A 12488-nucleotide genomic window follows, 5' to 3' on the forward strand; every position below is an offset into this window, starting at 1 on the left:
GGGCTTTGCCACAGTAGTTTCCTAAATAGAAAGTTAAATTGTATTGTTTCAGCAAAATTTGAAGCCCAAATGCTTTTTTATTTTTTGGTGGTAAATCATTTGTGTAGCCCTTTACTGTCTGAGTGCATAGCAGGGCTCTTGGTGAATTTGCTATTGACAAAGGTAGACCTGTGGGAGTGGTGTTGCACAAGAAGAGGATTTAGCCTTTCCTCAACGAGATTTAGCACATTCTTCTTTCCTCATCGAAGCCTGGGGGGGCATGTACTGAATTTGCTGAAAGATGCAAGAGGAGGAGAAGCTCTTTGTTGTGCAACCTGAAGGATATCTGCATGATTTGTCAAACCATGTTTGCATGTGGTGGTTAGCGGCTTGTGACAGTGATTGCAGATTCTTGGTTGTGTGAGTTCTAGCCACATAGCCTAGGTCACTGTATGTTGAAAAAAACCAAGAAGAATGACTCAACAGCTAAGGACATAATTTGTGTCATTTTGAATTTGTTTGCATCCATCTGCATGTGACAACATGTACTACATAACTATAACTGCAGGTCATAGTCATGAATGGCCTTGGAATTAAAATCTTATTTTTTATTCAAGCTGTCACAAGACATCCTCTTGACAATTTGTGGTTCAATAGAGACACATTGATTGGCTGATTTAGCTGTATTGTCAGTTGTGGAATGCAGCTTTGGAAGTTATTTATTGGGGTTGTCTCAAAACCAAGTCAACCTGAATTGACAGCCTTTTTATAAAGCTAGTGAACATTCACATCCTAATATTCTGGTGGAGGCTCTTGTATAAGACATGTTGTTTTTCACATATCACATTCAACATCTTCTAAATGAATGTGCAAATATGAATAAAAATACAGTAAAAACTAAATATTAACATGTTTTTCAGTTTTCACAGGGGGGGTTTAGTTTTTAGACTAACTAAAAAGCATGTTTAGTTAGTCTGTATCTCTCTGCTGTTGTTGTTTTCACATAGAACCGGTCTGGTTAAGGTTAACTTAACTGACGTTGAATTTTGGTACCGAAGTACCCGGTCTGGGAACAGGTAATTCACTCAATACTTAAGTCTCATCAGGGACTCACAGCTATTCATACTTGTCAACTCATAGTTTTACTACCAAATGCCTTACAGTGGACTAATTCAGTTAAATTTATGGCAAACAAACAAAAGAGCAGTTTTGAGTCTATATGAAGGGTATGTGGTCTTCAAACACAGCCTTGATTCTCAGGCTCACACCCACCAGCTCTTGTTGCAGGGAATTCAGCCTGGTCCGACTCACATTGCAGAGTGATAAATCTGTTGCTAATCTCTCAGGTCAGATAGTATACTTGGGCTGTGTGTCCCAGTCAGCTTGTCCCATGCTTATTTACACCCCTATTTCCGATACACTTCCTGTTCCCATCAGGAAAGGGAGGTGTCCCCCTCAGTCTCATGTAATTCATGCATGGACTGAAGAAGCTGCCCACTGAAAAAGGTTACAAGGCAAAGACTGTTACAAGGCTACACTGCTTGCATCGACCTCAGAGAGGTGAATCACTTTTTCACTCACTCTATAGGGAGCACTGAATAGTAATGGTTGGGAGGCTTGGAAAGGGAGCTAAGGAGGGGATATCCAGGAACAGCTCTAATCACTTGTGGGTGACAGACGAAGTGACAACAGGACATGGCACAGACACATGTCTTTGATACCCCAGGCCCCATGTTCAGCTTCAGAGCTGGAACCTAATCTACTGAGGTGCTGGATGTGGAGAAGTTTAAACACTATGCATTACTTTAGTCAGAAATATAAATGTTCTCAGTGGTTTTGTCACAGTGTGTTCTTTTAATGCAGAAATGTCTCCTGTAGCTTTAAAACGTTTGAGAAATTTCCAAAATATAAGCGTGACTCTTTCTCTCACCACAGGCGACTTGCAGGGAATGACCTGTCATTCATCCACCCTGAAGCCTTGTCTGGACTGCATCAGCTCAAAGTCCTGTAAGCATGCATCCTCCCTGTCACCACCACCGCCGTCAACATACACAAACACACACGCTTATGGCTGTGACGGTGTGAAGTTTTCCACACACTGGGGGAGAGAGTAAATATTGCAGTTTGTGGTAACATTGTGGTGCTGTCAGTTATTGCCACCCTAAACATAGTCATACCATTTACATCCACTTCGAGTAGACTAAATTCCCTTTTCCATCCCTTTCCCAACAGTATCTGTGGCTGTGAAAACACTTAACAGAGCATTGCATACAGGCCCTGTGTAAAAATTAGTTCTGCATAATTTAAGTCGGGCAGCACACCCTAGTGTGCTTGCACAGACTCGAACACATTGTGCGTCACACAAAGCACTGCCCTGTTGATTCTGCAACGGGCCAAGAGTTCAAAGTCCTGTTGATCTACAGGTGAGGTCTTGATTACATGACTGAAAACACAAACACATGGAGGTATTGTATATGCTTATCATATCAACTGATTTATTCACATTGTTGCTTGCAATTACACAAGTAAAAACAAACTGAAGTATTTTGACTACATGCAGCTCAAACAAACCCCATTCACATCAGATTTGGGTCAGTTTTGACAAATACTGCAACTATGTAAGCATACATAATTTTACATTATCTTAATAAACCAAATACTTAAAATAAAGTCTAAATAAAGTGATCGTTGTATACCTTTATTGGTGTTAAAAGTTTCTTCATTAGCTTGGCAGCAGTTTGTAAGAGAATTCTCTGATATTCTGGAGTTGTCTGTATTGTTTTTTCCATTTGTAAACACAAAGATCTGGAAAACTCCATGAAGCTAGTGTCTCTTCCAAAGAGAATAACTGTAACCAGTGCGAATCCATATAAACAACAGGAACACACAGAGGACAAAGCTCACTTAGAAAGTTAGCATAGCAAAGAATTTATCCGTGGATACATACTGTTTTAAATTCATGGTGCAAGAAAATGTGTTGTGGGTTGAAATCATAATTTTTTGCCATTTTGCCTTCAGTATGCTCCAGAATAATCAGCTGAAGACTGTACCCAGTGCAGCCCTGAAGAACCTTCACTCTCTGCAGTCTCTGTAAGTCATCTGACACACACACACACACACACACACACACACACACACACACACACACACGTGCGTACATGCACACATAAACACATGTAGGGTATTGTCTGCTCAAAGAACCTTTGAGTTTCAAGTAGACCTTTCCATCCTGCATTTATTGTATTAGGGAAACACTCACTGCTATTACTGCGAGATTGCAGTACTGTAATTATTTGTCAATGTTATCATACTGGTAAATTTATTTTGTTGTAATAATGTAATTTCAAATGGTTGTAAACTGCCAATCATGGCAGAAGAGCTACAGCCTTGGCTTTGGACGGAACAATGTCTCTTTTGAATTGCTGATGTAACATTAACATGATCGAAAGGTGGTGGTGGTGGTGCTGCTGCTGCTACAAAAATCAGTAATTCATGTTTATTTGTAAGAAATCACTCTAATCTGACAATCTCAAGCCATAATATCATACCAGCCCTGTTAGTGAGTTTTATGAATATCCCCCATTTTCTCTAGATGTTGCACTTAATGGGAAAGTTATTTTGTCCTGAATTCCTGCACAGGAAGATACGCTGCAGTCATCAGTGCTGTTGTCAGGAAAAGCACTGCAGTGTATTTACACAGCTTACTATCCAAAGTGGAATTCATAGTGTTTGTGCCAACCTAACAACAAAACATTTTCGACAGTTACTCACTAAGATAATATAAAACGCAACAGGAGTACTGCAGAACAGTTTATCTACTAATGTATGTAAAGATCTAAACGTTGTGGTGCTGAAGATTTGCTAAACAAATGTATGCAAAAATAGGTATATAGGCAACAATGGAGTTTAGTTTAAGCTCACTGGCCACTGATTTCTCACTGTGAATCACAGAAGAGATGCACTAAAAGTTTGTGTAGAATTAAAATCAGTACTGTCAGACTGTCATGATTCTTTTTGTCAGTTGTTGAACTTCTTATATCGAGGATGAGGGTGTTGTTCTTGTCCAGACTAAAATATCTAAACAACTACTGAATGGATTGCCATGAAAAATTGTATAGACATTCATGGTCTCCAGACGATGGGTCCCAATGACTTTGCTGATCCACTGACTTTTCCTCTACCATCACCATGCAGTTCACATTTTTGGGTTCAAGTGAAATGTCTAAACAACTATTGGATGGATTGCCATTAAATTAGCATGATAACATGTTAAACTAAGATTGTGAACATGGTAAACATTATACCGCTTGAACTTTAGCATGTTAGCATTGTCATTGTGAGGATGCTAGCATTAGCATTAAGCTTAAACTACCACTGTGCCAGAGTAAAATGTCACATTGCTGCTAGTATGGCTGTAAACTTTTAGTCTTGTTAAAAAATGTGCAGACTTTCTGACAAATGTGCTTGAAAATCACACTTTAAAATCAGGTATTTTTTGCACCAAAAACAGAAATAACATGCATTTCTGCCACATTTTAATTTGCCAGAATTAAAGTTCACACTCGAAATACCAAGTTGCATTGTGTTACAGTTTGTCAAACTTCACAGACCAGACTGTACAGACCAAATTCACACAGATGGCTGCCGTTCACCAAGGTAGTTTTATATGTGACTGCAGCCATCACTTACAGTATTTAAAATGTTCCACTACTGTAAGATGGCAACATTATGAAAGTTAAGACTTTATTTTCTGTCAAGTCGAGAATAACTGTTGAAATACCAACTATTTACTTGAGACATTTACTTGACGTCATTTAGGGGCGGTTCCACTCATATCACCTAATTTACTCCTGCTGCAGTTTTTGTTGTGCTATAAACCCAGCAATAGACCTGTGCAAATGTAATTCAGTCTTATTCAGCAGATCTGTCGCTAACTTTTCTCGTCTTATGTTGGATTGTTGAGTTTTCCAAGAACTTGTGTTTTTCCATGTCTTCACTCAGCCCCCTCACAATTTCCTGCTCCACTTGCCCTCAGTCTTCAGCATTGTTTTTCTGTGACTACTGAATGTCATTATCATTGTGCATGGCTCTATTTTTGCCACCTCCAGGGACTAATGGAGGAATATACCCAGCTGGAGAACGCACTGAAAGTCCAGCTTTCAGCTATTATCACCCCTCTATAACCCTCCCCTTGTCCCTTGCTTCCCCTCTTCTTTTTTCTCCCTTCTTTCTTTTTAACAGATGTCTTTTCTCTGTGAGGGTTTTAATGTCTGTAGCTGAAGTAATATGCTTTGACAGAGCCAGGACTTGGTTTGTACAAAGTCTTAGAGAGCTAAATGTCAATCAAGACTGTTTTTCTTCCAGCCCAGACACTTGAGGAATTTTGAGGGAGGACGAGACACTTAGCGAGGGAGGTTAGCAGGAGAAAACAGGATGGTGATGGTGAAAAGAACACTTGTGCATTCATAATACTGCTTGAATAAAAAAACATTTTCTTTTTTACCGCCAAACTCATGGCTCCTGATCAGAATTTCAACTGTTTGTAGTGTCACTGCTCTGTAGTATAATATAGTCAATGGGGGAAAATCAAATATTGGATTCCGTAAATATTCACATCATGAAACTTGAGACTATTGCTAATTTTACGTACAGTTTGTTAGAAAATGTCAAGTTAATTTATCAGATTTACCTTTCCAGCTTCTGCTCCTCTGCATTGAGAGGACCTGTTTTAGGTGCAAACACTTGGGTGCCTACTTTTGGAGGTATACAGGTTGTGGCTTATTGGGTAGAGTAAACATGAGTTGTCTGGTCAATGCACATCAAAATTAGGTGCTAGTTATTGCATTAACATACATCCAAGACCTTTCAATTCCTTGAAGGAGTTCAAGTGTGGTCAAAATGTTACTGGTTAAGTTGGAGATTCAGATTTTACTCACAAAATATCACAATTAAAATATGATGCATTATTATTCGTTACAACTATCCAGCGTTAAATTAAAGTTGAAAACTCTACCTTGAACAGACGTAAATTTAAGTACATTGTGCTGACATAATGCCTCTCTTTTCATTTGAAGTAAATATTTGAATGCAGGACTTGTACTGTGCTCACACACACACACACACACACACACACACACACACACACACACACACACACACACACACACACACACACACACACACACACACACAGGGTCCTCGCTTTATAGTTAGATGACCATGACCTAGAAACGTGACAATAAAATTAGGGGAAGTTTTGAGTTAAAAAAAATCTTGTAATATGATAAATGTGAATTTTTCTTTGTTGTTTTCTTTGCTGTTTGTAAGGCATGTATAGCAATGTCATATGCCTGAGCCAATGTCAATATCATATTCATTAAATGAAGCAATGCTTTTTCCTTGCTTCTCTGTTCTGCAGTCGCCTGGATGCGAATCACATTACCACAGTTCCAGACGACAGTTTTGAAGACCTTCAGCAGCTGCGTCACCTCTGGTTGGATGACAACAACCTGACGGAGGTCCCCGTCGGTTCTCTGAGACACCAGGCCAACCTTCAGGCTCTGACGCTGGCGCTTAACCGCATCTCGTACATACCCGACAACGCCTTTGCAAACCTCACCAGTCTAGTTGTACTGTAAGTTATATTAAGCTATTGTTCTAATTGTGGTGTAGAGTTAAAATTTGCACAGTAGTGTTAAAGTACAAATATTTACTGAAGAGAAAAGGTCCGGAGTGCTCGGAAGTTGAAACAAATAATGAAGGTGCTCATTGGAAGGGAACACGAGTTCAAAAAGAAGAAAGGTCCAAGGCACCCTTCATGGCAAAAAGTAAAAAATCCTTTATATTAGATGGCTATTTCATGATGAAATTACTAGTACATGTTAAAATAGACCTGAGTAACATCCCACACGTAGCGGCACAAACCTTTTTCAGATGTTATTGTATATATTCACTGTATATCTGTTTTACTAATGTTATTGGCCAGTCTGGGCTTTGCCACAGAATGCAGGGTGGATAAAAAAGACCATAGGCATCAAACTATTCGGTGCATTCAGCTGTATTTTGTGTACTTTACATCACTATTAAAAAAAAAAAAAAAAAAAAAAAAAATCTAGAATGCGACAATTGTAAGTGGATAATTAGCCCTATCGTGAAACCGTCACTGCATTAATTTCTTTAAAAAATAGTTTATACTTTTACATACCAACCTTTTGGTGGGACGTCATTTAAAAGCCACAGTATTTAAGTAATAAACTGTTTCAGAGTCATTAAAGTGAACTCCCCAGGACAGCCAGGAGAACTTTGCATGTAGTCTTCATAGACCTATACTCTGAATAACTCAGCAGGAACAACCTGCTGGTGTACTTTTTTTTAAAAACCTTAATTAACCAGGCACACTGACTGAGAACATTCTTTTGTTGACTAAAATTACCTGAGGGAGTAGCTGAAGAAGTCATTGGGTGTTAAGTAGATCAGGATATTTCTCAAGTTGAGAGCCAACACATGCAAAGTCTACAGTGAGTATACAGTACAGCAATGGTTTCATGTCTCTTTAGCTTCTGAACCATGCTGTGTAATAAGTGGATGGACAGTTTTTTGAGTTAACGTTTTTACATTTTTTTTGGGGGGGGGATTTTTCCAATTAACTAACTTGAAAATCTATTCCCTACCTGACCATGTAGATTACCATCCAGTTAGTAAAATATGGCTGTACTACTAGTGCTCTGCTCTAAATAAAAAAGAAAAGGTGCAATTCCTATTTAGTTTTTTATGCATTATATGCATTATTTTGTCACCACCAATCAATGCAAAGTACCTTTCCTTGTTTCCTGCTCTAGCTCTGAATGTATCCTCTGAGCGATTGCAAATCAGATTCGAAACACAAACATACTGTAGTATTTTTTTCCACAGCTTACAGTTAATAAGTTAACAAAATGGTTTGCTACTCACACCCTGCTGTGTTTTTGCATGCACTTTTTGCAGTGAAATGTGCCATTGGGATTTGAATTTGATTGTTAACGACATTTTTTTGTTTTTGACTATGAGCAGATTTTGTTGTTTTATGCATGGGAGGGAAATGCTAAAACCTTCTTTCAGAGAAACTTGCAAATATGTGATGATTACGAATCTGAGGGATTGTTCCAAACTGTTATACATTCACACAAACACACACACACACACACAAAAACACACACACACACACAGACTTACATTGAGTGGTATTGCTGCAGGGTTAGTATAAACACGTCAGGATAAACAGGAAGAAAAGACCTGGAATCTATTAGGCAAGGAAAGCCTATTGCATACACACAAACAGTATAGACACCTGATTCACAAATCACACTCTGGCGTTCAGAGATGATTTGTGGAACGTCTCACAAAAGCTGCAAACCAAGACTGGAATAAAACCCATGATGAATGTGGAAGATTATTTGAAATCTGTCATGGTATATAAAAAGAAATCTCACAGATATGTGTAAAACTGCTTTTGCTTTTCCAGACATCTTCATAACAACAGAATTAAGGAGATTGGAGACAACTGTTATTCTGGACTTCTGAACCTGGAGACACTGTAAGTGCACAGCAGTCATAGTCATATAGTAGTTTGTGTGTGTGTGTGTGTGTGTGTGTGTGTGTGTGTGTGTGTGTGTGTGTGCGCGCGCACAGCTCCCCCACCCACCTCTGCTCCGGTCCTCTAGACATCATTGTGTCCACTTCCTCCTTTAATTGCTCTAGGATAAATAGAGCAAAGTACATGATGCTTATCAAATCTGCCCTCCCACTGTTCACTTCCTCCTGCCACACAGCTATGAAAAGTCTTTTAGTGGCAGCCTTACCTAATGGCTAACAGCTACTGTACAGGCCTTCACAGGAGACTAGTAGTCATGTCCTCATACTTTGTTGTTTTTTTTGGTCTAAATCCCAATCTCATTCATTTAAAGTCAAGTATCTGCTGATCCAGTGTTTACATTTTCCTTCATAATAACACCGCACAGTGGGCTCTTAGCCACAAGAAGGCCTATATTAAAATTTGAGTTCAGTTCTGCAGTCCTGCATTGCAGTGTCTTCCAATGGTGTTTTATTGCCTATAGACGTGCACCATGTTTCTTTAACCTGAATCTGGTTAAAACCTATTTAGTCATATGCCATCAGTGTGGATACTGTATCATTAAAATTGTTGGTCTGCTCTTTATTTGCTTGTGTTGCTTCATGTTGTGCTAAAACAATAACCATTCACCTGTTAGTCGATCGACAGAAAATGAATTAACATTTTTAGTAATGGATGATCATTTATGTCATTTATTAAGCATTTTGGCTGTTCCGGTTTTTCAAATGTTGTTTCCTAACCTTGGTAATTGATTACCTTTTAGTGTTGCAATAAACAAGCAGTGTGAAAAAAAACAAAATCAAAAAAAAAAATTCCACACATTAAGTGTTAATGAAAATAATCATAAACTGCAGCACTAGCTCCGTGGTCCAGTTGCTTGCAACATAGTATGTTAACAGTGCAATGGGATGTTTTTTACAGTAGGCTCAGATTCCCATTTAACAATGGACCAGTGATCAGTTAATCAGGATTATGTATTTACAGTGAGTATTTGTACTGGTCAGTATTTCATTGCATATTGCTGCTTAAAGAGTAAATCATTCAGCACCGTTAGCAAGTCATATATTTTGTTATTAGGACTAATAAATTCTAGTAATCCTAGTTATTAATAATTAGTGCATGACTTGGCGCTGACAGCAGTCACAGAGGGAACCAGATAATTGAACACTCCTATTAGCAATGTCAATTGTAGACATTTTTGTTTGAATGTACCATTAATTAGTTGGCTTAGGGGGGTGGATTTGTTAATGTCACAATGCAAGAAAACAGCGCTGACTTCCTGTGTCTCTCTGTGTGTCTCATCCTAGAGATCTTAACTTCAACAACCTGATGGTTTTTCCCAAAGCTATAGAGGCCCTGCCCAAACTCAAGGAACTGTGAGTATATCGTCCTGTTTCTTTTCTGTGAGGGAAACATTTTGTACTAACACTAAAGTCAGGGACCGGTTAACTCATCAGAGCGTGAAACACAATTCTTACTTCCTGGTGTTCCTGAGGAGCACATTCATTATTTAATTGAAAAGATGATTTAAATGAATTGACAGACCTCAATTTCTGTAGCAGAGATTGAAAGTTAATTGACACCTCCAGTTTGTGCTTGGTTGGTTGAACTGTGTACTGTTTGCCTTCCGCATCATTACTTTTGGTGTTTTTATTTTGCATACGTCAACTTAACTTACTTATTATGTCATGGTTTCATATTGAGCAAAGTGTCTTCACACTGTCTCCGTGATGTTCTTCCCACAGCGGGTTTCACAGCAACGATATTGCTTCCATACCTGAAGGGGCCTTCCATAACAACCCCCTGCTGCGAACCATGTAAGGTCAAACTCACTGACACTAGCACACTAATAACTCACATTTGTACAAATGCTACTATGCCCAGTGTACAGCAATGCCTTCTGATAAGCACACATAGAGTATTAGGCTTCAGTAGATGAATGTCCAGAAGATGGTGCCATTCTCGCATAGTAAATGATTTGGATTTGAACTCTCCCCCTCTGCTCTTTCTGCCCTCCCAGACATCTTTATGACAACCCTCTGTCCTTCGTGGGCGCTTCGGCCTTTCAGAATCTGTCTGACCTGCACTCCCTGTAAGTCACGCTGTCAGGCATGACTCCTGACAAATCAGTGTTAACAAGTTTTGTTTTGAACTTGGTGTCCTAAACACTTTAAAGGGTCCTTGTATCTTGTTTCATTCATTCTGACTCATGCTTTGATGTTCCTGACTTTGTGATTTTACCATTTGTCATTGTGTGTGTTTCAGGATGCTGCGTGGGGCCAGCATGATGCAGGACTTCCCCATCCTTACATGGACTAATAGCCTTGAGAGTCTGTAAGTGAACTTGCAGCATCTGTTCCTGCTTGTGCATTTGTGTATCTCAGGAGTGACTGATTAGGGTTTTTTTTAATTTCCAGGACCCTGTCGGGAACCAAGATATCGTCAATCCCCGCTAATCTTTGTGAGGACCTCAAGTTGCTTCGGACACTGTAAGAGACTTTACCTTTCCTGTCACCTGCAGCAGTGCTTAAAATATATCTACTACGGGCACCTGGGTAGCTCACCTGGTAGAGCGCACGCCCACATATTAAGGTTCACTCCTTGACGCAGTGGCCGCGGGTTTGACTCCGAGCTGTGGCACTTTGCTGCATGTCATTCCCTCTCACTCTCTCTCTCCCTTTTCATGTCTTCAGCTTTCCTATAAAATAAAGGCCTAAAATGCCCAAAAAAAAAAAAAAAATATATATATATATATAAACTATGGTTTTTAACACTGGTACAGAAAGTTTCAGAGACCAATTATATCTTACAGAGTGGGACATGACTTACAATCCATCCTTTTGTCTTCATTCTTTCATTGTAAATTGTCCCAGTTGTCTAATTGTTGAGGTGGTTTGTTTTCCTCCATCAGAGACCTGTCCTACAATGAGATCAAGGAGCTACCATCCCTCCAGGGCTGCGTCCGGCTGCAGGAGATGTGAGTGTTGAACATGTAGCAGTCAGTGCACAAATCATTTCAGACAAGGATGGTTAAAAGTAGGGCTGGGCGATATGCAGAAAATCAAATATCACAATATTCCTGACTAAATACCTCAATGTCGATATTGCGACGATATTCTAGGGTTGACAATTGGTGCTTTAACAAAAGGTTATTTATACAATGAGATTTTTTATAAATTATCATCAGAAATGTCAATTTAATGACTAAGTGGGTAAAGGCAAATAATAGAACAGCTAGACCAGTCGGCTAAGTTCAGAAAAATACATCACTTTACTCTAATGCAGCTTTTGAAACCAGGAAAAGACAACACTTACCATATTACAATTTTACGATATCCAAAATCTAAGACGATATCTAGTCTCATATTACGATGTCGATATAATATAGATATATTGCCCAGACCTAGTTAAAAGACAGATTCTATCATAAACTTTAAAGATTATATTGTAAAAGCGAACAACTAAGGTAGTAATAAAGATAATCTTTATTCTTTTTTTTTAGAATTTATTTTTATTAATTTCTGTGGGTCATCATTATTAGGTACCATGAATTACATCATATAAAGGCGAAACAAAGAAAAATAAATAAAGACAAATTTCAAAATTTCATCAAAATCACAGTTTCGTCAGAATTTCATCTCTATTTTTATATACTATGCTTCCCTCAATACATTGATTATATGGACCCACCTCTACCAACCCACCTCCCTTCCCCCAACCCACCCTACCATCCGCCCATCTCTCCCAACCCGTCCCCATTTACCCGCCTACCGCACATTTCTGGTCCTCATTCAGGACAGATCTCTCTGTCTCTCACACACACACACACACACACACACACACACACACACACACACACACACACACACACACACACACACACAAAAACAACAAATAAGTA

At 39.0% G+C, this 12488-nt stretch overlaps 1 protein-coding gene across 1 annotated transcript in view; it reads left to right on the forward strand.

The window, feature by feature from the left end:
- The window catches only part of lgr4 (leucine-rich repeat containing G protein-coupled receptor 4), a 34471-nt gene that overhangs the window by 14610 nt on the left and 7373 nt on the right, over positions 1–12488 (forward strand). The window contains exons 3-12 of the mRNA XM_031324359.2: positions 1915–1986; positions 2998–3069; positions 6398–6613; positions 8480–8551; positions 9895–9963; positions 10333–10404; positions 10608–10679; positions 10853–10921; positions 11005–11076; positions 11499–11564. Of these exons, the coding sequence (XP_031180219.1) occupies positions 1915–1986; positions 2998–3069; positions 6398–6613; positions 8480–8551; positions 9895–9963; positions 10333–10404; positions 10608–10679; positions 10853–10921; positions 11005–11076; positions 11499–11564 (852 nt within the window). The remainder of the gene's footprint in view (positions 1–1914; positions 1987–2997; positions 3070–6397; positions 6614–8479; positions 8552–9894; positions 9964–10332; positions 10405–10607; positions 10680–10852; positions 10922–11004; positions 11077–11498; positions 11565–12488) is intronic.

This window comes from Sander lucioperca, chromosome 3 (genome assembly GCF_008315115.2).
Source record: "Sander lucioperca isolate FBNREF2018 chromosome 3, SLUC_FBN_1.2, whole genome shotgun sequence".
NCBI classification, from domain to species: Eukaryota; Metazoa; Chordata; class Actinopteri; order Perciformes; family Percidae; genus Sander; species Sander lucioperca.